This window comes from Emys orbicularis, chromosome 10, assembly GCF_028017835.1.
Source record: "Emys orbicularis isolate rEmyOrb1 chromosome 10, rEmyOrb1.hap1, whole genome shotgun sequence".
NCBI lineage: Eukaryota > Metazoa > Chordata > Testudines > Emydidae > Emys > Emys orbicularis.
The window spans coordinates 27,948,551-27,975,344 of NC_088692.1; the positions used below are offsets into that span (position 1 = coordinate 27,948,551).

Here is a 26,794-nt window from a genome sequence, read left to right on the forward strand (position 1 = left end):
TTAAAGAACTAAGGAGTAGTGCTTTAAGAATAAATACCAACAACTTGGTCTGTCTTCAATAAGAGCAGGATTATACCCTAATTATTTTGGCATTTTGACTATGGTAAATATTTTCAAACTTGGGTGCTTAAAATAAGGCACCTCAATCCATATGTGAACAACTAAATGAGTGACCTGATTTTCAGAAGTGCTGAGAGTCTGCAACTCCCACTGAAGTCAATAGGAGTTGTGGCTGCTCAGCATCTTTGAACATCAGGCCACTTAGGTATCTAAATTTAAGCATCCACATTTGAAAATGTTGAGCCTGATTCTCTTTACACCAAGGCTATTTTATATTGGTTTATCAGCATAAAGGGGCCTTAATGTGAGTATATATTTGCATCTATTTTAAGGACTCTTTGGAGCACTGCTAGAACAGTGTAAATTGGCCTTAGTGTAAATGAGAACCAGACTCTTTGTCTATTCAGAACTTTGTGAACATTTTCATGTAAAATATAGAATAGAATTGATTTTTGAAATTTGTAATGGATTTCATGTCATCTTTATATATATGATAATAATTCACTGATATTTCATATTAATTCTTTAGTGCAATATCACTATCCCTCAATAATATCATGAAGTTCCCTTATTTACTCACTGATTCATATATGATACGGTTTTACCAATCTTCTTTAGTACAGAGGTAAGTGATATCAAATTCTTTAAGCTACCTTTCAAATTATTTTATCTTCTGACTCGTATGATAACACACTTTTACTTTCTATTTTATGATGTTGTCTTTGTTCACACCATAATAGCCATCAGGTTGACTTATCACTTTACATTACAGTTGGAGGAGAGAAATTAATGGTCAAAATATTGTATATTAAATACTTTGTCAGGGCCAACTCAACCCCTCATCCAAGACAGATAAAATGAATTTCATGAAGGTCTACAGGTTGATGGGCCTTTGCATGAGACCTTTAAAATAAAGGTCCTATGACGTTCTGCATGTATGTGAAAGATCCCATGACACTTTTCATAAAAGCAAGGGTTTTCCTTGACATCCTTTGCTAAGCTGTTCAGTACTTGGATTATCTGCCTGTTTACCAAAACTACATCCTACAGCTGACAGCATTTCAGTTATGTGAAGAGATTTATCTGTGAATATACAGGTAATCAAGTTCTTTGGGATCCTTTGAGATGAAAGGGGCTTCCGCAGATAAATGTAAGATTGTTAATTACTACTTTCTTAAGTTCACTTTCTCTAGGTAATATCATTTTAAGGATGCTCGTTTAGTATGTTTTCACCTCCCCACAAATTGCTCTGGATTGCCATTGATTTCCTATACTGTACTCATAGCTCCTCATTCCATTATTCTCTCTCCCCATTACATAATATACTAAATTCCTTCCCAGCTTTTACAACTGTCAGAGTTGGGGCACTTAGGTTCACGATACTTGTATAGCATGTTTTAATCTACTTTTTTGTGGTCTATCGAGTCAATGATCTGAAAATTAAAAACTGTAATTAGGCCTTGACATGACCAAAGGCGCTGATATGGTCCAGCATATCAGTGGCACAAGCAGTGACCAAATAACAGTTTTGGTCTGTTGGGTTGAGAATCTATGTTTTATAACTCCCTGACTCCACATTTACCCAGTCTGGTGAATATTACACATCTAAAAACCAACATTACATATTCCACCAACATTCTGTAACAATTCAGAGGAAGACATTATAAAGTATTCGGTAAATATGTAACTGTTTCTTAAAATATACATTTTAGTACTTTTTTCTCTTTGTTAAAAAAGGGGGGAAAACACTAAAAGGTACCTAAGGAATATATTCATTATCACATCTATATGCCACTAAGTGTCCATCTGTAAATAACTGAAGCAAGACCACTCAAAAGTTACAACTCAAAATATTTTCTGATGTAGGCCAAGATTTTTTAAAAATGGGTGCCTAAATCCATATCTGGCACCTAAATAGGTGGCCTGATTTCCAGATGTGTCAAGCACCTGGCAGCTCTCACTGAAATCAGTAGACCCTACTGGGTGCTCAGCACCTTTACAAATCAGGACACCTATTTAGGTGCCCAAATACGGACCTAGGCACTCAACTTCAGGTAACCATGTATGGAAATATTGGCTGTAGTTTTCCTCTACCTTTTCTCTCAATTTTTATTTCTTCTCTTCCTTTCCCCCCAAGCTAAGTGCCAGGCTATATTTTAAATCTTAATCCAGGCTTGTCCTTACTTTTTGGGACTCTGAAGAATAGCTCTTTTTTTCAAAGATGGCAAAGAATGGGATTAGTAGCCAATACAGATGATGCAACCTCTTAAGTGAGAATATATCTGTAAAAGGCGAACACCACTGCTTCAGGCAAAGGGGAACCTGATTCACCACTACATTATTCCTGCTTTGCATGAGTGTAACTCCACTGATTTCAGTATACCTCATGTAAAACTTGAGCAACGTAGTTGTAAATCAGTATTAGCTCTGTAAAATATAGCTTTGTAGTTCTACTAGTTATCTCCAGTCTGTATGAAATTTAATTGTTTTCCCTTGTGGTTTACATAGGAAAGGGGTAGCTGCTAAATGAGAATGGCTTCTAAATGAAGATATACAATATTATTTATCTATTTGGGGAAAGCTGCAAAATTTAATGATTGCACACTGTTCCAATTATTACAGAATAATTTTGCAATTCATTAATGTTGTCTTACTTCTGTAAACTCCTATCATTTGTTCTGCAGATAACTCCCTAGATTTAATTTCTCTCACTCTCCATGCTTATATTTTTAGCTCTATCACTTGAATCTTTTCTTCCAACTAAATCCTGGTTTTTTCCCTTGTACTCATTGTCCACATTCCTCCTAATTCCTTCACCAAACTGTTCTGTAACAGCTACATTTTCACATCTAAGCCAAGCGTGCCCATGGAATAATCTGAGTGCCAAATGTGGAATATGTAGTTATAGATGTAAAAATACAGACCTAGGAGTCTAATGTGTAAAAGTCCAAGTCTGCTCTTGCTCTCTAGTATATTTAGCTACCACAGATGGCTATCAGAATGAGTAAAGGCCCAATCCAACTCCCACTGTATTAGGCCCTAAATGTTTCAAAAGTGCTTTGAAGATGCCAAGCACTGCATAAGTGTTATATATCATTATGACTACAGTATGTTATGCAAACTTGAATGCAGTCTTTGGATTCCTGTCAAGCTGCCAATATATCTCAACTGAATCTCAAAGTGTGAGCACATTCGTACAGATGCTCAAACTACGTTAATCAGTTTAGGATAACTGATCTTCACCTCCCACTTCCTGGGATCCTTCTAATTATCACATATATTTGCTTAGTGAACATGTATAGATGGGCAAACTTCAAAAAATGGTTTGGAGATTCCAGTTGGGACTAGAGGGATGTCTTGGGTTTGTTTGGGGTTTTTAACTCATTTGTCCAACCTTATTAATTTTTACATAGAATATTAATCCATAGAAAGTGTTTCTCCTGCATCTGATGAAAAAGTGTGCCTATTAAATATATTGACTACAACTATTTAAAATATCAGTCTTTCTATAAAATGCTTTAATGGTAAATTAAACTTTGGCTCAAGGTACTATTATATTTTATATGCCATTAAATCCTGAATTTTTATTATATATCAATTGGTGAGATTCCCAATAAAAAGGAACATCATTTTAATGAAATTATTACACTGTCTTTCTTCATTATTTATTCACAAATGTAAAGATATTTAAAGCCTAAAATATTTAACAATTTGCCTAAATCTACCTAAGCCAATCAATTTTTTTTTTTTTTGAGCCTTTGATAACATGTCTTCAGTTAACTTTATATGTCTAAGTATTTTATTATTGGGATTATTGATTACAAATATCAAGTACTATTGTCAACTCCTTAATCAAAAAGAACAGCTGGATAGCGTTATTAACTTCTGTATCTATATACGTTACCAGTTTGACAAAAATAAATAAATTAGTCATTTTAAAGATAAAAAGATTGGAATAACTGGGATTTTGCACTGAAGTGATAAGACTATCTTAAAATACAACCTCTGTATGATAAGTTTCCTGTTTCCAGGTATTATACAAAATTCTGTATGTGTCCAAAGAACATATACCACGAAAACAAACAAACAAAAAGGTCCTTTTTTACACTACAAAGTGCATTGTGTGTGTAAAATGTTTTATTATACACCTTACTATCATCTCTTATTTTTTCAAATTGTATAATACATAGAAAGAAAATCCAGTTTCCAGCGTCTATGGGTCTGATCCAAACCCCAATGAAGTCAATAGGAGTCCTTCTACTTACTTGAGTGAGATTTCAATTAGACAATATATAAATACTTTGAAGTCTCAGAGCAAACTACCTCACTACATGTGTGTGTGTGTGTGTGTGTGGGTTGGGGGGTGGGGATGAAGTGTGTGTATATATGAATACCCTGATACACATTCATAAACACACACATAATTATCATTAAATAAGTATTATATTGTTAGCAAGCAGTACAAGTGAAAATAATTTTGCCTTCCAGACAAGGCTTAACTTGTTTTAAAAGCTTTCATACACCACCACATATATTTAAACACATATTTGCTGTTAAAGTTAATATGCAAGAAAGGAACATTTTTCTTATTCTGATCAGAGATGCAACAATCAAGTCATAAAACACAAAACCAATAGCCAATCAATGTGAATAAATTTGCCCTTGGGCTTAATTCAAGCAAGCCATTCACTGAGCTAATGTGATGGATCTGTCAAATCCGATACAGCATTACAGACATACTAGCAACATCAAGTGAACATGCAATGACAAAATGACGATACGCCCCACTGCCATGCTTTGACTGGTTCTACCTCATGAAAATAAAATTTGATAGCTTTGCCAGTTTTCTTTAAGTCAGACTTAGATTTAAGCCTTTACTAGCATCTATATTTTAAGTACTTTTTAAAATGTAACCTAAAAATCAAATAAAATCTGTACTTAAAATTAACATATCTGTTTTAATGTATTTTGTATACCTTTAAAATTGTTTTCCTTTAATCAGCCTCTCAGGTTTAAGAGCTTAGAGGTCAAAGTTCAAGATTGATACAAAACATATATAGACCTAAATACTACGTGCCCCCACCCCCCTCAGTTATCAGTTGGAAGGGAAAGGAATTTCTGAGAAACATTTTAAACTAGACTGTTAAAAATCTGAAGGTTTTGATCAAATTCTTCAAAAAGCTCAAAGCTTTAAGTTTAATTTAATAAAGTGATAGACTGCATAGAGAAAACATGTAGCTCCGTTTCCTTCCTGAAGTTGTAAAATGATTTCTTACTATATTGCTTTATAAATAAAGCCGACTTTTCTCTTTTTACAGGTTTGATAAGTGAGTGGAGAAATCTATAAGGCCTATTTCAGTTTTGATTGAAACTGACTGTCATTACATATGTATGTTTTCTTCTGTTAAAAACTACTTAATTTTTTTACAAGGTTCATCATCTTTCCTTGCCACCTTAGTCTCTTTCTCCATATTTGTTGTTCATTGCCTATATCCAGCAATCTTTCCAAGTGTGACAAACAAGGATACTATTATGTTTCCTCACAACAGTTCTACAGCACCAATCATTATCCAATGACTTGAGGTATTGACTCTGGATTCCCAAATCTTTCTGTTCACCTCCTGTTTTTCTATTAACAAAATATGCATCCAATCCAAACAGTTACTCTTTCCATCTCCTCACTTAAGACAGTGTGTCAAGATAGGGACCTTGTCACTCATCATGTATATGATCTGTGACCCAAACAGTACTTTTTTTTTCAAGTAGTCTTTCCATGCTAGAGCACTGCATCACAGTATATGCTTGGTGGCATTCAGTGTTTGCCTGGGCATTGTATTAACATATACAATAAATATATCTGGCTGAGAATGGGGACTCATATCCACTACAAAAATGAACATTGTGTGACCAAATGTGTAATACTCATATGTAGCACAAGACAGCAAGTGATGGTTACATGTAGAAGAAAGGATACTAGTGGTTGTCCTGTATTTCAGCATTTGCATTTAGTATTAGAGATTAACTCAATTTTTGCCAAATTCTAATTTGCAAAATGCTTAGGGAATGAGGACTCTAAAAAAAAACCCTAATTTTCTGACAAAAAACTCACATCCTTTAATGAAAATTCAGTGAAAAGTTAATAAAATGAACAAATAAATTTGTAATTGACTGTAATTTGAGGTATCCGTGTTTGCATATAGTTTCATATATGCAACAAAGTTTTTGCAGGATTTCTTTTTTAAAACTAGTTTTAGGATTCCCCAATAGAGAAAAGTAAGCAAAATTATATCTTTGTAATTAACCCAAAAAACTTTATTCAATTGGGGGTAAACACATTTAACTGAGAAGTCAAATTTAAAAAAATCAAAAGAAATTAATCAATTTCAGATACCTGTAATTATGCAGCAGGCTCAAGTTATTTCAATTCTAATTATACACAAAGAGTATATTTGAAAATTCAGTATGCTAGAAATATTTTTCATATAAAATAATTAAGGGTTGTAACTACTGCATTACTATAGATACCATCTCAATCTTCTTTTACAGAATTTAATCATACTATATCTTTTCCTTTATTAAGTTTTTTTTCCAATGTCATGATTATTTTTATTAGTCAGGTTGACTCACTTTCTCTCTCGCCAACCATTATCAATATAGCAGAATAGGTAAAAATCTTATATTTTACCTTATGGTATCTGATTTTTCTGTTTGTTTTATAAGTAGGTTCATTAGTTGATAATTAAAGCATTTAGGCTTCATCTTGATATTGTTCACTTCCCCTAAGTACTATGTAAATCTACAACCTTTCATTATAGCAACAAGCAAACCCTTTTAACTGACAAAGAGAGATCTGAACAATATCTGGCAAAAAAAGGACTAGCAATAGGAGATTATTTATGATTTTGCCTTTTTGGTTTTAAAAACTTTTTAGGATCGGGAACTAGTTTTGCATTTGAAGCTCACAAAAAATACCGTAGCTGCAACATGCTAACAACACACCTTTGTGGAAATGAAATGAAAACTACTGAGTAGCACTCCATATGGTAGGTTACCCTGCATAGAAAGAGTACATCACAAACAAGGTGCAAACAGCAATATCTGATTGACATTACTGATCCGGAATTCATATAAAGAAACTTGCTTACCTGTCTCACACAGCATGCCTCAGCCACACATGCAAATTGTTTTTATTCACCAAACTTTTTTTAATATATCTTATTACCAGAATAAGCATTTTTAAAGGCAATTATGCATGCATAGCATTTTAACATTCACACTGTGTTCCATTTTTCTCAGAAAACACAATCCATGGACAGCACTTCATTCTAAGAAATCCTTCGCTATTTCTTATTCTGTTGTTTTCTTTAAGGAACAGAAACATAAAGAACCAATAATAATGACCATTTTAGCACCTAATACAAGTCTAAATTTATACTCAAGTTGCAAGAAAATTTCTCACTGATTTCAATGAAAGATTTTCTTGTCCTAAGTACAGAAATGGGTCCTTTGCTCTTTCTGACACTGTGAAGCAAAATATACACATAGCTATCTTTTACAAAATAGATGCCCCACTTCTATTGTGTGTTGTAAACTCTTAAACCATTTGAAAAGTATCAATGGGTACTGCAGATTTTCCTACAGATACAACTTCTGAAGAATGAATTTCCAGTGAAGAAGTACATTCTTCTTTTTCATTACAAAATTAGGCCCAGATCCTTTTTTATGCACATGCTTACCTTTACACAGTGTTGCAAAAACCTGGCCTTACTGAAGTCAATGGAAGTTTTGCCACCTACTTCAGTGGGGCCAAGATTTCATCCTATGAGCAATACCATCGACTTTAATGAAACTACTGACACTGCATAAAATTAAGAGTGTGTGTCTGCAGGATTGGGCTATATTGATTTTAAGAAATTCTCCACTTTGTCAGCAGTGTATTTACCCAATTTTGATACCATGATTTAAAAGTTGGGTTTTTGTTTTGTTTTGTTTTTTCAAAAAAAGGGAAGACAAGTAGATTGACTTGTCTTTATAGAAACACTCAAATAAATGAAATGTTTGGAAGCCAGCTAACTGGGAGAATCATCATTTGTCTTCGATGGCCTGAACTCCCATTGACTTCAACAGGAGTCAGTGAAAATGGAAGGTACTCAACACCATAGAGGAGCAGGTTCTAAATTAACTGAAAAAGTATTGTTATGACAAATTATGATCTTAAGCAGCAGACCATTATGGAGCTGTACATTTATTTATCTACACTGTAAAAGGGTCACAGACTATTGTTATCTCATAGTAAAGTGGCTGATCTGCAACCCAGGAAAGTGTGTGTATCTTATGCCTGATACTTAATCATTACCTCTCTATTTATAGCTCTTCATAACAATACAGCCTAACTTTATACACCATAGTCATCTGCAGAGCAACAAAACAGTTACGAGACTTATTTTCCACTTCCTGTATGCTAAGTATTTATTAGCAGTAAATTAGGTCTTACCTGTCACTGTAGGCAGCTGCAGTGGCAGTGGCAGGCTGGGCATACCGGTAGGCAGCATAACCACCCTGAAACACAAACTTACATTCTAATTGCATTGCTACAGCAGTCTAAATTAATATTTTCCAAAATTTATCAGCAACTATTTGGAATGTTCTTTTCATGCTATAAGTCCAATTAAGGGGTTGGACTATATATGAAATATTTCACAAGGTTGTTAAGCAGAGCTGATCACAAACCCAATCAGTTCCTGCATGTTAAGATTTAATTTGACCCAAAGATCAGGCTAATCAATGGACTGCATTCATCAAAAAAGTTTTTGAGAATATTTTTCTTTATGTTTACAGGTAGCAATTTCCCTTACCAATGAGGTGTAGTGCAGGTTAATAAAGCCGTGACAAATCAGTTAAAAGAAAATAAACTACAAAGCTAACAATATTTTTTTAGATTTAATATGATACCTTGCATGTGTTTGATTAAACCAATGAAATTTTTGCTGCATTAAAACTTCTATATAGGTTTCTAATTTGTAAATAAAATCATAACTAAGAAGGAATTTCTTTTCTTTCTCTTGAATTAACATTCAGCTGTACGTAACAGTAATTGCAGCTGTTCAATTAAGCAAACAGACAAACAAACACACACATTTGAAAGGAATTGTGTGCAGTGATGCATTGATTATCAAACTGTGAAAATAGCAGAGCTTCCTGTTCAATGGACCACGGTGTTATATCAACCATTTCAAAATGATCTCAGCATGCCAATTAACAAACAGAGCCCAGTCTCCACAGATAACACAAACACCATTTACGTTCCAATTAGAATCCACCATCCCATAATCCTCTGGGACATGGAACTATTGTGTGTCCCCATAGAATTAAAAAAGAGATGAAAAAGAAAACTAGTTGGATCACTCAGCTTTGAATGACATTTCCCCCTGTTGTTAAAGTGAGTATTTAAATGGAGTGCTCCTATTGTTGAGGGCTCTGTTCACACTAAATATATGTAGAAGTGTGAGGAATGGGCTTCTGTCTGCCAACCCTCATGAAAATAGTAGCATATTTTTAGTGCACTTAATATAGCTTTTTGTATATTGTATTACAAAAAGTGTATTAAGTAGACTACTCTTCATGAAATAACCTGTTTATGAGAAACTTGACAGGGCTTCATTTAGCCCACTGTTCTAGAGATTCTCCACAGGAAATTCCAGCTTATCCCCCCCTTCAGGGCTTTTGCTTGATTTAATCCCTCCAACCATAACAGAAATTTTGAGAAACATTTTTTTGAAAGTCAGTCCCACATACAGCTTGGCTGATGATGCCACATCTCCTTAACAGTAAGCACATAAGCTTCCCATCTACACACAGCCAGATAGACACTCTAGGCTTGGAGCTTCACCTATACTTGAGGCACCTCTACATTTCTTATTTCAAACTCTCGTGTCCATCTGTTATGGTGCCTTCTCATAAAATTCAGCCTTGCTGGAGGCACTTATGTCAGGCAACCAATGGGTTTAGACAGATAGCTTGCATAACATTTTAAGTGCCATCTCTTTTGCATGAAGTCCTATCTCTGTGCCAGCTAAGAAGCACTGACATGGAATGCCTCCTTACTTCTGAGCATCTGATACTTTTATGTCAGTAAAAATGGAGGAAAGGAGGACAGCATTCCTATGCACTCTTCTTGGCTACCAACACAAGCTGCAGCTAGGCACATAGAATCTTATTAAAAACTACTTGAGATCTCAAAAAGTATGTGCAAATATTGCCTGCAGGTACCTTGTGTATGGGCAATCAAATGTCAGATAATGGCACCAAGCACAAATTGAGCCACAAAGTAGTGAAGCTGGCAGAGCTCATGACAAAAATTGCAAACTTTCCTCACGCTATGGGCTACCAGAAGAAAGATAGCAAAAAAATGTGCGATGCAAACAAAACAAGAGACTTTCCCTGTTTTTTGACGCCTCAAAACCATCCCAAATCTCAGGCAGTAGACTTAAAGATAAAAATAGATTTAGAATGTTACTCATTTATCTTCAGAATCCAGACCATAAGAATGTCTGTTGGACTGTAAGTCATTATGCAGTACGATATTATTGAATCAGTCAGTCTTGTATATGGTCCGTATGCTTGTCACCACTGGCACGATCCTGAAAACCCTTACCCAAATGAACAGGTTTCTTGATTTTATTGGGACTGATTATGGTTTTGAAGGATTGAGCACCATGTGTGACTACAGAAGTGTCATTCTCTCAAACATATCCAGATGCGGTAGGCTGATATCACCGGTATGGCCAGATTTAAATATAGGAGTGGTTTAACATTCTGCTTTGTGCTAGTTAAGGAGGTGCCGCCAAAGAACCAAGCTTGACTTCCCTGGGAGGTGTGTTAAGCTACTTTTGACTCAACAATCAGGATTAAATTTGGAAGAAGCCCTGCAGAGACTGAGTTTAAAATGATACAAATAAACATAATTTTGGTCTGAACAGAGTCCTATGTTATTGAAAGGCTTACTAAATGCTCTTGGGAGACTAAAATCTTTGGCATCTGCATTTTGAGACTTGATATGGAAGGGCTTTGAATGGGAAATACCTATCTGAGTGTGTCATATTTGTTTATTTCATCAATTTAAGTGTGCAAACTGTATAATGATCAAAAACACGTCTGTCTCTGTTAGGTCACTCTAATAACCTTTATTGGTCTCATGTTTGTAGGTTAATGAGCATAACTAGAATTTTTTCAAAATTTTAAACAATTTTAACTATTTATTTATTATAAGATCAACAGGTGATTTACAAGCAGAGGCCCTAATTCAGCAAAACAATTTGGCACATGCTTATATTTAAGAATGGCAATAGTCCCAAAGAAATAAATTTAAGCATGCACTTAAACACTTTGCTGAATCAGGACCAGAATCTGTCATCCAAATAATTAAAATGCAAATTAAGCTATTATGTAATGTTAAAACCACCTAAATGTATCCAAGATATCTGCTATAACATGACATCTGGTTATGTTTATAGCTTTTCAACTTCATCTATTTCTCAGACACAGGATACTCAATAATATATAATGTACACATTTCTTTAGAACATTAGATTAAATGCACTCTTCTCCTGCTTTAGTCTATAGTGTTATAGAATTTACTGTTGAACATTTTATCCACCACACTGTATTTTGGGTACATAATACCATTAATATAGGCAATTATTTATTTTATTTATCCAAACTCATAAGCGTTAGGATAGTCTCAAAGCATATGCTCAGAAAAATATCTGGCCAAATTAGCATTTTCGTAGCAAATGCACAATTATTCTGACTTTTATAGAAATATGTTATTACCCCCCTTATTGAATATGCTATAAAAACCTGGAAATATTGGACTAATATGTGTGGAAATTTTATTTATTTTGAAAAACAATCATTTACACAGTTTCCACCTTAAAAGAAACAAAGAAATATATCTACTTATAATTTGTAACACTATTACTGTGTCTATGTTAACATACTTTGGGGAAATCATCTATAGTTTCAGTGCAAGTGGTGAAGCTCCAACAACAGTTGCAACACTGGAAGCCATAGTGTACCCAAGGAAAAGGCATTCATACCACTGTTTGTTTAGGTTATTAAGAGTAATCAGAGAGCCTCTAGGGAATGGGAAAAGACATTAATCAGCAAAGAAAGCTACATTGTGGAGGTCAGCAAATGTATGAATAAAGTGACAACTGCTGAAAGTCAAGCTGAATTAGGTCTGGCCAAGGAAATTCAAATAAGACTAAGGAAGATGAAGTTGGACCGCTATGTAGTGTGGATCGGAAAGAAATTAAAGACAATGTAGGTATGGACCAAAAACTAAATAATTTGCCTCCGTTTTCAGTAAGGATCATATAGAACACATGCATGGAGGCAGTACGGCTGATGGAAATGAGTTTGGAAATGACCACATCTGAAGTAGAAGAAAAAATTAAAGAGCTTAATGCACTCAAATCAGCGGAACCGGATAATTTCTATCCCAGAATATTGAAAGAACTGGCACATGAGATTGCTAGTCCAGTAGCAAGGATTTTTAATAACTATCTATTTGAGGATAGTACTGTCCCATTGGAAAATAGCTAACATCTTACATATATTCAAGAAAGGGAGAAAAAAGAGTGGTCTTGGCAATTGCATACTAATGGGGTCAGACTAATAGGTCTGTAAGGCTTTAGAACGAATTGTGAAGGAAAGAATAATTAAATTAATGGAGGTACATGGTAAAGGGGATGTAATGCAACAGGAGAAGATCATGCCAGACTAACCTGATTTCCTTCTTTGAGAAAATAACTGATCTTTTTTAGATAAGGGAAGCGCAGTAGACCTAATATACTTGGAATTCAGTAAAGCATTTGACACAGAACCACATGAGAAAGTATTAGTTAAATTAGGGAAGATGGGGATCAGCACAAGAATTGTAAGGTTGATAAGGAACTGGATAAAGGAGAGAAGGGTTATGCTGAAAGGTGATTTATTGAACAGGAGCAAAGTCATGAGCAGAGCTCCTCAAGGATCAGTCTTGGGACCAATCTTACTGAATATTTTTATTAATGGCCTTGGCACAAACAGTAGGAATGTGCTAATGAAACTTGCTGATGATACAAATTTGGAAGGCACCGTCAGTACAGAGGAGGATTAGATTTTAATAGAGAAGACATGGATGACCAGGAAGACTGGAGGTAGAGAAATGAGATGAAATGTAATAGTACAAAGTTCAAGGTCATGCATTTAGGGTCTAATAATAAGAATTTCTGCTAAAAGCTGGGGGGGGGCTCATCAGTTGGAAGCAACAATGGAGGAGAGAGACCTGGTTGTGTGGGTCAATTTCTGGATGACTATGAGTCACTAATGTGATGCGACAGTGAAAAAGGAAATATGATCCTAGGATGTATCAGGCAAAGCATTTCCAGTAGAGATAGAGAAGTATTAATGCCATTGTAAGAAGGCACTGGTAAGACCTCATTGGGGATACTGTGTACAATTCTGATCAACCATGTTAAAGAAAGATGAATTAAAACTGAAACAGTGCTGAGAAGAGCAACTAGGATGATCACTGGAATGGAGGGACTATCTTAAAAAGAGGAGACTGGAAGAGTTGGGCTTGTTTAGTCTAGCAAAGGAAAACTATAAAATACATTAAGGGAGTAAATACCAGGGATAGTAAAGAGCTATTTAAGCTAAAAGACAATGTTGGCAAAAGAACAAATGGATATAAACTGACCATGAACAAATTCAGGCTGGAAAGTAAAAGGAGATTTCTAACCATCTCACCATTAGTGGGGTGAGATTCTAGAAAAGCCTCTCAAAAGGAGTTGCAGGGGCAAACAACTTAATGAGTTTTAGAAGAGAGCTGGATGAATTCATATTGCAATTGTATGACGGGTTGCTTGTGATAAGGGGCAGGCCTCAACAGCCATTGGGCTCACTTCTGGTTTATGTCTTAGGTTCCCTAAAAGCTCAAGCTTCAGGATTTCAACCAGGCACCTGCAGGGGTCAGCAAGGGATTCCCTAACCCTCCCTCCAATTTATTCTGGGTGTGTTTTTTTTTTTTTGAATGTCCTTCCTCTGAAACAACAGGGATGGCCACAGCTGGAGATGGGACATCAAAAAACCAGGAGGGCCAGGGCTCTGAGGCGTCTCTCTCTCTCTCTCTCTCAGATGCTTGGCTCGCTGGTTCGTGTTCACATATTCAGAATCTAGATTGGCATATGTGGAGTCAGGAAGGAATTTCCCTCCAGGTCAGATTACAGTGACTTTAAGGGTTTTTCACCTTCCTCTGCAGCATGTGGGTGCGGGTCACTTGCCAGGATTATCTGGGTCTCTCTCAATTAATCATTTCCCTGCCATTGTGGGGTCCTTTGGCATTGGTGCATCTTGGTCCCTCCCATTCTCTGCCCGTGTAACATAGTATTTTAGACTCCTGTGGGCTGTAGTACTTTTGTTGGGTTTAGCATGTGGGTGCTGGATGATGTTGTTGGCCGGTAATATACAGGAGGTCAGACTGGATGAAGTGGTGATCCCTTCTGGTCTTGAATGTTCTGACTATGGCAAAAAATGCTTATGCCCTTTCTACATTAGTGCTCCAACAATTGCTACCACTAGTGAAACTACATCAGTGGTTCCGTAACCGCTTGAGATTTCCCTAAAAACATAAATGTAGACAAAGTCAGCATGTGTGATAATGCAGTCCTGACACTGACAAAACTCCCACTGACACTGGACCTTAAATGGGACATACATCATATTTCAAGAGGGAGGCACAAATTTTAAAATGTCTGCAATTGTGTGGCATAATTAACCCCAACCATAAAATGCAGCTGCTGGTCTATTCCTTTCATTTTGTATATGTAAAACCCCCCATTAATTTGATTGTTAGTATGATTTCACAGCAATCCACATTCAATGTGATGAGTTTTTTTCATCAGTCAGTACTTCATACCTGTGGTAACTTATTGCCATACACAGGCTCTTGATACACTACTCTATAAGGAAACAGAAATGTAACGATTTGAATGCAAAAAAAAAATTAAAATAAATAAAAATGCATAAGTCACACAAATTCCCCAAAGCCATTCATTCACAAGTTTGCTTTCAATATTTTACAAAGCATTATGGCACAGAGTAATCAAGAAAGAGGTGAGGGACGGGTAACTGGTCAGTTGCCAAGGAATCTTAGTTATGATTTAAAATGAGCAAGGAACTTGTCAAAAGAAAAAATGGAAAATCAAATACATTTGGGTTACAAAATCAGTTATGTACACAAATATATGTAGCCATCTATACACATATTTTATATATACGATTGTGTGTGTGTATATATTTAGGGAGAGAGAGAGAAAGAGAGAGTGCATATAAACCACAGTTTTATTCTCTCCTGATAATACCTTATGGTCTACTTAATTGTTAACTTGGGGCTCAGATAGCACAGTGACAGCTGTTTTTATAAATACAGATTGCCAAACTAGATCTCATGGATGGAAAGATTAATTTTATTCTCAACACTTAGGACTATATCCTACTATGGCACTTTGCATGGAACTCCTATTATTAGAAAAATAAAAGTTTGCACAAATGTTGAGGATATGTGAACAATAATTTGCATTTCGATAGTGACTTTCATCCAAGGATCTCCAAGTTTTTCAAATATGAAGTAGTTACATTTCTCGACACTCTCTGGTAACTACTATATATAACCATTTTCAATTAGTAAACTCATTGTGGACATTATGGGCTAAATAATGTCTGCCTTCACTGGGGAGAAGGTGCAAAGAGCCTTCTCTGCCCCATTTCCCCAGTATAGGGCTTGAGCATAATCTTTATCATGCTCAGGGTGCAAAGCTAGAGCAGGAAGAGGTAAAGAGGGGGCATGTCTCTATATCTTCTCCATCTTGTCTCAAACTATGGAACTGCCCCATGTGACAGCTACATGTTACCCTCTCCAGTATGGTGTAGCATCAGCCATACTCCCTGCTGCAGGCATTTAGCTGCCTCAGGGGAGCTCCTGCTGTGTGTTGTGCCTGTGTACAGCTCTCTCTAGCATGGGGTATAACTTAATGCCTATCACGTAGCTGAGGGTCAAATCTATAAAAAGCCACTGGCAGAAAATGGAACGTAACTCAGAAATCCTGATTCACAGTCCTCTGCTCAAACTCACTATGAGACCCTTCCCATCAAATATCACCCACTAAAATGATTATTGCAGCATTCAATTGTTTTAATGCAACATTTACAATGCAAAGCATAGGACATGAAAGGACACTGCATCTGTAGATCTAAGATATTTTTTTAAAAGTGGGCATCTATAACTTGGTTGAGTGGATAGAGCATTGAACTGAGAGTGGAGATGCCTGGATTCTATTCCTGGATCTGCCACTATTATTTATTGTGTGCCCTTGGACAAATCATTTAACCAATCTGAAAACTGAAGAAAATAATGCTTACCTACAATTATAAAACACTTTTAAATCTTTGATGGTTGGAAAGATGACTCAGGTCCTACTCTAACAATTAGAACATACTTAATACTGCCAGTGTGACAAATCATTACTTCACATGTAAACTTCAAAATGTTTGGCTCTCATAAGTAAATCCAAAATTATCTAAATGTCTTTAGTGTAGGAAAGTGTTGTACATTAAAATGCTGTTATACATCTGGCTTTATGGAAGCCAGACATAATGCCATCTATTATAATCAAGAGAACACTGAATGGATGACTATTACACTTCTACAAATTACTCCTGCTCTTTCTTCAAGAAGTAGCTGCAGATATGCATCACACCCCACCACTACCTTAACCATGCCCTTGGAGAGATGGCAATATGCACTGGGAATATAACTTTACCATCCCCATCCTAACAAAAAGAATATGCCAGTTTCTCAGTACAGTGCCTACAACTCCATATACACATTCCCAATTCTATACTTGTATGAATTTTGTTCTGTGCACCACAACTGATGCAAGTACCTAGCAATGGGTATGGTAAATTTTACTGTGGGCAATAACACTGAGTGAAAGGGTGAGCTTAAGCCATCTCCCTAAGGGACCTCTGAGACCAGGAATGAGGGGGTTTTAAACACCTTTTTTTTTTTTTTTTTGGCCACAACGCTGCTCTTTTTCACCCTACCTCCACACATCTTAGGGAAGGGTGTGGCACTCAGATGTCCTTGAAGCATTCCCTCAATGGTCCAGTGGGAAGAGTTAAGGGTAAGGGTGGTGAGTTGAAAGCATTATTTTAACTGCATGTTTCTTTGTTTTCTAATGTTTGTTTTTTATTTTGCTGAATGTATTTCCTGATGCTTACAGCTGTCAATTTTCATCTGGGAACATATGTATTCTAGAAGGGTACACAACACCATCAGGCAATCTTAACTCTCTTTTAAAGAAGTTTTTTGTTAGTGGATCAATAGTTAATTTTAAAAGGCCTTCCTTTTTTCCTAACTATGCAACCGTCTTTTCTTTATTTTCCTTGTTAAAAGCACATTTTAAAAGGGAGTTCAATATCTCAACTATTTCTGAGGCATTATTACCTTCCCCTTGTCATTTAGTAGTGTGCCTGTGGAATTTTCACTTTAGTGTATCTTTCTCATTACTATATTTATAACAGTCTTCTCATTCTGCTCTACCCTTTTGGTTAGCATTAACTCATTCTGGCTGTTTGTTGCCCTTAATTTTCCATGCAATCTTTACCTGACTGATTATTATGTTTTGGATTTCTCTCTCTTTTCCACTTCCATTACATATCTTCTACCCAATGGAGAAATCAATTGTGCATATGTCAGTAGTCCAAGATACCCCACCCCAAACTTGCTACTCAACCCTGTACCGCAGGCAACATTCACTTTGATATTCTTTATCTTTGTGTGGATTCCCCTCCTTCCCCTCCAGTTTTGCTTTATAAGTATTTGCTGTTTTTAGCTTGGCTATTTTTGTGTTTTTTTGAAGGGGTCTTTTCTCTCTCCTCTTTACTATTATTTGTGGTATATATTTAAATTTTGCTTCTTTTCTATTTGTTTCTGTTGCTTACTCTTTCCACTGTGGTGTCATTTCCCCCTCAGACCCTCCTTTCTTCACACATTTCAGCTCTCCATTTAAAATGCCTAACTGAGCTGGAGCTTCATGGTAATCGATTGGGAGCCAGTCAATAACTCGGTGCTCTCCAGGGAACTAATACATTCTGAATCATATGTTTTCTCTCCACTGATTCTCACACATCTAGCTCGCAATCTCTCTCTCTCTCTCTCTCTCAATACATTTTAGGAGTAGAAAAGAGCAAAAGCGAAAATAAAAACGATGAGCTGCGTGGTACAAATTTCTAGATACAATATACAAAGTAAAAATGAAAAAAAAATGTCTGCAACATATGAAAACTATATGACTAACTCAGTCCATCTGTCTGAAAGATAAGCATTATTCTATATCAGAAACTGAGAAATGTATTTGGAAGCTAAGACACTGATCCTGTAAATGACATGATGCGGCGACACCCCTGCATCTGCATGGAGCCTCATTTAAGTCAATTGCAGGACCAGAGCCTAATGCCAAACAACTTTATTGAGACTACTCACATGCTTAAAGTTAGGCACTTTCTTAAGTACCTTGCTGATCAGATTCACAGTTTCTATTTAGCATTTTCATGCCTGTCATGGGTGTTGGTCATATTGTTAAAAAAACACAATCAAACAAACAAAAAAGCATTTCTGGTGTCACTGAGGGCCCAAAAGGTGTACATTTTTGTTTCATTAGCAGTAGGCTCCAAAACTACCAACTGTAATTTAAATATGTAACTCCCAAATACACAGTAAAGTTAATTCAGGTTCAGCAGGGCTTCTTGCCTTTCAGACTGGTAAGATGAGCAAAACGGAAGTCCACGCTACTGGTAAAACTCACCCCTGTGCAAAAGGTCCTGTGTATCGGTAAAATCCTTCTTACACTTCCAACTCTAGGTTTAAGTGAAATTAAAGCAGTACACAGAAGTTTGTGTAGGCCTTCAGTAAAGGGGTGAGCTGCATCCACTGTGAATAGTGGAGGGCTGATAACTTTGAAAGTCTGCAAGAATCCCAACCCAAATTGAACACTTAATATATATTGTTTAATTTGCAGGTATTTTTTCAAATGATTGTAACCAGCCAATCCTGTCCCAGCAGGGAAAAAAAAAACATAACTTCTCCCCATAAACTCAGATTCTTTTCCTTTTTATACAAATCTATTGTCAGAAAATTTAAACTGTTTCATCCTAATGTCTCTAAAGGATCATTGATAATAAATATAACTAATGTTTTCTAATATGATCTAATGAATTTTTAATGTTCATACCAATTTAATGTAATCAATCTCTTTGTATCCCAATGCTGATTGAAGCACAATTAGGGTAAGAAAGCCATATAAAGATAGTTAATTACCTCTATTTTTAGGATTTGATTGTTCTATCAAAATAATAAGGGAAGCTAAAAATAAGTGGCATGTCTATGAGATTTTCATACATCAATATATTTAAAAAAAATTGTGAGCCTGGGTTCTAATGATTGTTTAACTTTTTCCAAAGGAGTGAAAATTAGGGCACATATTTTAAAATCTGTTTAGTTTAGACATATTTAGAGATAAACAGCTTCTTCATAGACTTCCTACCTAAAATCGTCAGTATGAGAAGACACATAATAAATTATATATTAAATGATTATTAAAAAAAGTATATATACAATTAAATAAGCCAATAGATGGAGCAAACAGATTTTAAAATAGATAACTAAGGACCAAGCCTGCACTTGCTATCACGGGTAGCCTCTTACAGCCATGAGTAGTCCCACTGACACCAGTGGTACTACTCACAGTAGGAAACTCTATTGCCACCAGTTCATGAAAGCATCTAAGAACATACTTAAGTTCATCCATATTCAGGGAAAAAAGACTTGAGAATAACTTGAACTAAGCATATACTTACATTCCCTTGCCATCAATGGGACTTAAGCATGTGCTTAAATGTTGCCCTGAATAGGGAAGCTTTCCTAAATAAGAGCCCATGTCCAATAGTGTTTTCAGAATGAAGGTCTAAAACACTGTTCAATTTGTCTTGAGTTTTAAATATAAATATATTGTACTTAAAAAAAAAATTGAAACTTTAATTTTGAGGGGTGAAAAAATGCAACACTTTTCTCATTTTTGCATTCATTCGGCACTTGATTGAAGAGTTAATTCAGCTCCACTGAACAATGATAGATGTAATGAACAGAAAGGTCTTCCAATATGAGAGATATTCCTCTCAATTCTTTTTGACAGGCGAGGGATGGTAAATTGACAAAACAGAGTCAAGCAACGCAGCAAACTTGTAAAAAGAATGACTCTGGTAATGTACAAGGACAGCATGCACATCAATGAATACTTACATAAATGTCTGCACCATAAAATCCATCCTGGTAAACAACACTGCAAGGATGCACACACAAAGAAAAACATCCATATTAGTGCATTTCCACATGCAAACACCACCAACCCCTGCACTGCTGAGGTTAGTCTTGTCACAAGAATGGAAAAGAATAAAGGGGCACTCTTCACATTGGTTAAGGAGGTTGGTAATATTAATCCACTGTTCTTTTGAGCTTAGAAAAGGGAAACTGGACTGAATGTCGTAACAGCTGTATACTGTATGCCAAATGCTTAGTCAAAGAGAAGCAAAGGGTTACAGTATTACAGAACAAATGCCTTTGATCAGTTTCTCAAAATGGGTCTGAATTTTGATAAGTACAGTGCTTAATTTGTGCCACAGCTTGCCATGGCTGAGCCTGGCATATCTAGGCTTCACAGTTTATAGCCTCAGAACCTCTGGGCTTGCTGCATCAGTTATGAATGTAAAAAAAATTGCTTGAGCCCCGGCACCCCTTTCATTACAAATTAAGCAGTGGATAGGTCTCCCCTTTTCCTCTGCATAAAAACGTTCAAAGGACAATCCTGCCATTAATTTTTAAGCACAACTCCCATTCACTTCATTGAGGGTAAAAATTATAGAATAAATGTAGAATATGGCCATAAGTATGCTTGCACTGAGTTGCATAAAAGTTTTGTTGAAAACTAGCTTGTAGTATACTATACAAATAGTCAAACCTTGCATTACAAATCTTTGCCTTATTTATAGGGAAACAGGGTAGTTTTAACTTACAGGACATTTTTACATGAGTATTAATTAACCACTGGCAAAGGAATAGCTAGTCCAGCTCCAAAGGTGCCCAGGCATCTCAAAGTGTCCTAGGAGGCTAAAAGTTTGTATCACTTTTAAGACTGCAGGTTTGTCATGGTGTGAACAAAGCCATGGATAGTGTTTGTCAGTTTGTCTGAGACTTTTTCCTGTGTCTGTGACTCATCCAACAGCAGTGGCTCCAGGGACTCCCATGGCCGGGCCTGATGCCTGCTCTGGGCATTCCAACTTGGTGTGCCACTCTGGTTTCTCCTGCACATGGCCCAAATTTCAGTGAGTGCCAAGTTGCAACACCCAGAGCATGGCAACAGGCCATGTGGGATGCAGGAGCCACTGGGATTCCCCTTGGTACTGGGCCAGGATTAGAGTTGCAGTGCTGGGATGGGGAGGGTGTTGCTATGAGTGGTACTGCCGTGGGAGGGAGCCCACACCAGGGCCCATCTTTCTGTTCCTCTGACACTGTAATTGGCCTTCGGATTCTTCCCTTTTTGATGGCATGAACAAAAGATTCCTATTCAGATGCTGATTTGCATCCTTTACTTGTAGAAAATATCCATAAACCTTAAACCAAAGCACAAACCAAAAAAAAAAAAAAAGCAAGAAAAAAGAAATGGGCCAAATATAAATAAGATAACTGCAATGAATCTGGCTCCAGGAATACGAGTGAAGTGGTGTAGAGATGCCACACGTGCCAATTTGTAAAAGAGCTCATTCCTGCATGTTGTGTAGTTATCAGTGCTATTTACTATAAAAAAATCTGTTCTGAAAAAAATGATTCATATAAATTCTGTTTAAAAATTTTAAACAGTGTGGAAAGTAGATATATTTTTCAATTGCCTGCAGCATTATCTTTTTGTGCTGTGATCATGGAAGCGCTCCCAAACTAAATAAGATTTGTCATTACTTGGATGGGAGACTTTGAAGATAGGTTTATGAAAATAGATCCTGTCAGACTAGCTTGATATCTTTTTTTGATGTGATTATACGTTTGACTGACATAAGCAGTAGCTTATGACGTAATATACTTAGACTGCTCTAAGGCGTTTGATTTGGTACCGCATGACATTTTGATTAAATAACTAGAAAGATGTAAAATTAACATGGAATGCATTAAACAGATTAAAAACTGGCTAAGTGATAGGTCTCAAAATGTAATTGTAAATGGGAAACTGTCATCAAACGGGTGAATTTCCAGTGGTATCCTGCAGGGACTGGTTCTTGGCCCTATGCTGTTTAACATCTGTATCAATGACCTGGAAGAAAACAAAATCATCACTGATTAATGTTTGCAGATGACACAAAAATTGGGGGAGTGGCAAATAACAAAGAAGACAGGTCACTGATTCAGAGTTATCAGGATTACTTGGTAAATTGGGTGCAAGCAAACAATATGAATTTTAATGCAGCTAAATGTAAATGTAGACATCTAGGAACAAACAATGTAGGCCATACTTACACAATGGGTGACTCTATCCCGGGAAGCAGTGACTTTGAAAAAGATTTGGGGCTCATGGTGGATAATGAGCTGAACATGTGCCCCAGTGCAATGCTGTGGCCAAAAGAGTTTATGCAATCCTGAGATGCATAAACAGAGGAATCTCAAATAGGAGTAAAGAGATTATTTTACCTCTGTATTGGCACTGAAGTGACCACTGATGGAAAACTATATCCAGTTCTAGTGCCCACATTTCAAGAAAGATGTTGATAAATTGGAGAAGGTTCAGAGAAGAGCCACGAGAATGATTAAAGGATTAGAAAATATACCTTATAGTGACAGACTTAAGGAGCTTAATCTATTGATTTTAACAAAGAGACGGTTATATTACGGTCTGTAAGCATCTACATGGGGAACACATATTTAATAATGGACTTTTCAATCTAGCAAAGAAAGGTATAACACCATCCAATGGCTGGAAGGTGCAAGCTAGACAAATTCAGACTAGAAATAAGGCATACATTGTTGACAGTGAAGGTTATTATTCCATTGGAATAATTTACCAAGGGTCATGGTGGATTCTCCATCGCTGACAATTTTAAAATCGAGATTGGATGTTTTTCTAACATATATGCTCTAGGAATTATTTTGGGAATGTTCTATGGCCTGTGTTATACAGGAGGTCAGACTAGATGATTACAATGATCCTTTCTGGCCTTGGAATCTATGAATCTAAGAAACACTTATATGAGGAACAGTGACAGTGATTAAATTGGTGGGACCTATCCACTAAGTCAATGCTGAACCAGTGGTATTAGGGGACACTGCTGTTGGGCAAGATGTACAATCAAGATCCTGACAACATGTGGCCATTAAAGTTCTGGTGGCATTTTCCACAGGAACAGAAGTGTTAATCTTGGTCCCTTGGCCACACTGCAACTTTGGTGAATACACTATACTGATATAAATTCCCCTGCAGTTTCCGTTAGATAAGTTCTTCTACTCTTCTTATCTGTAATTGTTATTTAGTGCAATTATGTTGTTGTTAACATTTCACTCCAAAGGTTGCTGCATTTCAGCCAAGACAAATTATCAATGTGTATGGTTTGCATTTTAGTTTAGAAATCCTTCCGGATGAAAGGCACTAATATACAGCACAGTGATTTCAATGGAGTTACACTGCCATAAAGCTGGAATACTACAGTGATGGATTAGGCCTGCTCATTTTAAAACTTGGAGTAAACATGTACTGCATGTTTCTCATATGCATGTCCCCCCTTTTCAAAAAACAAACAAAGGCTTTTGCAGCCTAAAAAGTCTGATTTTCAATATTGGCATTAACTCTAGTTGTTCCATGGGTTAAATATCTAAGTGCATTTTTTTCATTAATACTCTTGATTTGCCTGGGGAAAGCACCTGTCGCTGAGTTGTAATCCTAAGAAAAGTCATATTTGCATTTTCAATAAGCACTTTTATGTCAAAGAGACATCATCTAATCAACTGGATTCATATGTTCACATTCCAAATGGCCAAGTTCTGCTGACCAAATATATACTCTGAAATATATTCTCAACATTATTTTTCTCAATAGTTAATCAACAGTTACTACCGAATAATAATATGGGTGAAATCCTGGCTCCACTGAAGTCAATGGGTGTTTCTAATTGCATTAAAATACATTAAATGTTTTTTTTTTAATTTAAGCAATGCCTGCAGGTTCCACAGACGTATTACATGATCATGAACAGCAGTAGAAGTGGCTTACAAGATACTACTAAGATCTGGTTCACACTTCGCCAAAGTTTGAGAAATACTATTCTAGAACTCTCATGCAGTGAGGTTTTTCAAATGACATGCAGTATAAATATCCATACATGTTGGAAGGTGAGGACTCCTTATTATAAACATATGAAGATTCCTTTTTCAAAGGAATTACCTATTTCTTTGTTTCAGAGGCCATCATTACATGATGCAAAACAAGTCAGTGCTACTGCACAATGCATCCTAGTTCTTCAACACAAAAAAAGCAAATATGAACTGTATGTTCCTAATACTAAGGCTGGTGATTCAAAAGAGGATGGATATATGTAGCACAAAGGTCAAGTGGATTATGAACCTGCAGCTGTTCCATATATCAGGCCAAAGTAGAACAAAATGTGTATAATGAAGACTTTTAAAAATGGAATAAACAAAACGACAGGTAGTATAACATTAATAAAACAGTTTTGTGAGGGGCTAGCTAGCCACTCCTATTTCAACACTGTCAGCTAGTGCTCCAATCTCATCCAGCGTTCCAGTAATGAAGCATTTTTAGTTCTACTAGCTTACTATATCCTACTCAGACAAGAATCTACTTGAAGCTACAGTGCCTAAGCAAAAAAACTTCTAGCACAATATCACTGGATAGTATTAAATTTATGAAGGACATAGGCGCATGTGAGTAATTGAATGGGAAGTCTCTCCCAACCCTTTTAACCACCTTCAATATATTTCCTGTTCGGGGACAAACTCAAACAACACGCCATTCTTAAATTGCTGAAGATTACAATAGTCCAGTTTTAATTACTGTCTCAACTATACAAGGACACAATTCCCCAGTGCACATGAGGTAAATAAATAAGTATTTTCAAAATAAATAAATAGATGCACTCTGAGTGCAACACGAGCCAAGACAGGACCTGGGAGTAGTTATGTTGTTTGACTTCAGATGTAGGAAGGAAATGTTGTGTAAAGCCTCCGCTTAATCCAGTAGAATGCGATTGTAAGATTTGTAACTTTTCAGTTATTGCTAGTATGATCATTAAGTTCTGTAACCTTTTGCAAACTTTGTAACTTTTAGTCATTGTTAGCATAGCCTTTTAAATTTTGTAACTTTTGCAAGCTTTGTAAGCTTTTCAGTTACCACTTGTATAACCTCCAAGCTTTGCAGTATTCCATCACGTGATCAGGGAGAGTGTGAACAAGGGAGTGTATGTGCAACTGGGCGGAGAGGAACTGCAAGGAGAAAAGAGCCCGGAGCCAGGTGTGTCTGATGAAATCTGCCCTGAGAAGGCTATCATGGGGTGCTGTAAAGAAAAGAAGAACCTGGTATGTGTGAAAAGAACGAGGTCTGGGAATGCTTCTCGGTGACAGACACAGAAGGAACACTAAGGCTACGTCTTCACTACCCGCCTGAATCGGCGGGTAGAAATCGATCTCTCGGGAATCGAATCATCGCGTCTCGTCGGGACGCAACAATCGATCCCTGAATCGACGCTTGTATTCCACCAGCGCAGGTAGGAGTAAGCGCCGTCGACGGGGGAGCCGCGGAGGTTGATTTGCCGCCGTCCTCACAGCGGGGTAAGTTGGCTCGGATACATCGAATTCAGCTATGCTATTCGCGTAGCTGAATTTGCGTATCTTAAATCGACCCTCCCCCCACCCCTCCGTAGTGAGGACGTAGCCTTAGTGTACATGACAGGAGCCGCCCAGTTCCAATAAAAGGAAGAAAGCACGCTCACAAGCCCTCTTCTTCTTGACCTGCTTGCCGGCATGGATCCGTGACCACAGACAGACACACCAGATCTACTATGCTTTGGCTTCTCGGCTTCCTCTGCTGTCTCCGGTAACTCTCCACCTGTGTGAGAGTGTGGGTGCATGAGGGTATGAATGAGTTGAATGAATAAGCTACATCCTTTTTCTATTTGATCCAATAGCGGCATTTAATAAAACCAATATAAGTGTAACCCTGGGTTGGTTTCTAGTAAAATCTAGGTAACAGGAAGTGCCTCATTCTAATAATTGATGTATATAAGTCTGCTAACTGGGTTGTTAGTTAGAAGTGTAATCCTGGGGAAAGTATTCAGAAGTGTTTTATTATTTAAATTTTATCAGTGTTCAGGAAAATCAGAAAAAGTGATTTTTTTAGGGGGGATATACTCAGCCAGTGTCACTGACTCCTGTGCCAGCCTCCTCCCCAAACCCCAAAGCGAAGGGAGAGGGCATGTCTTGGGAGTGTAGGGGGGACATGGCAGAGATGATCTTCCAGTGTCCTAAGTTCCCTGAAGTAACTTATACTAGTGCAGTAAGTTAGAGCTGCTTCTCGTGGCT

The 26,794-nt window shown here is 36.7% G+C and overlaps 1 protein-coding gene across 9 annotated transcripts in view; it reads right to left on the bottom strand.

Annotated features, from left to right (window-relative positions):
• The window catches only part of RBFOX1 (RNA binding fox-1 homolog 1), a 414,111-nt gene that overhangs the window by 27,019 nt on the left and 360,298 nt on the right, over positions 1-26,794 (bottom strand). For 6 of the 9 annotated variants that reach the window (XM_065412636.1, XM_065412632.1, XM_065412628.1 and 3 more), the window contains 2 exons: positions 20,465-20,504; positions 8,555-8,619 (listed from right to left, as the gene is read on the bottom strand). In XM_065412636.1, the coding sequence (XP_065268708.1) occupies positions 8,555-8,619; positions 20,465-20,504 (105 nt within the window). Of the gene's footprint in view, positions 1-8,554; positions 8,620-15,022; positions 15,066-20,464; positions 20,505-26,794 lie in introns of all 9 variants that reach the window. The other 3 variants (XM_065412634.1, XM_065412633.1, XM_065412629.1) reach the window with 1 other exon arrangement.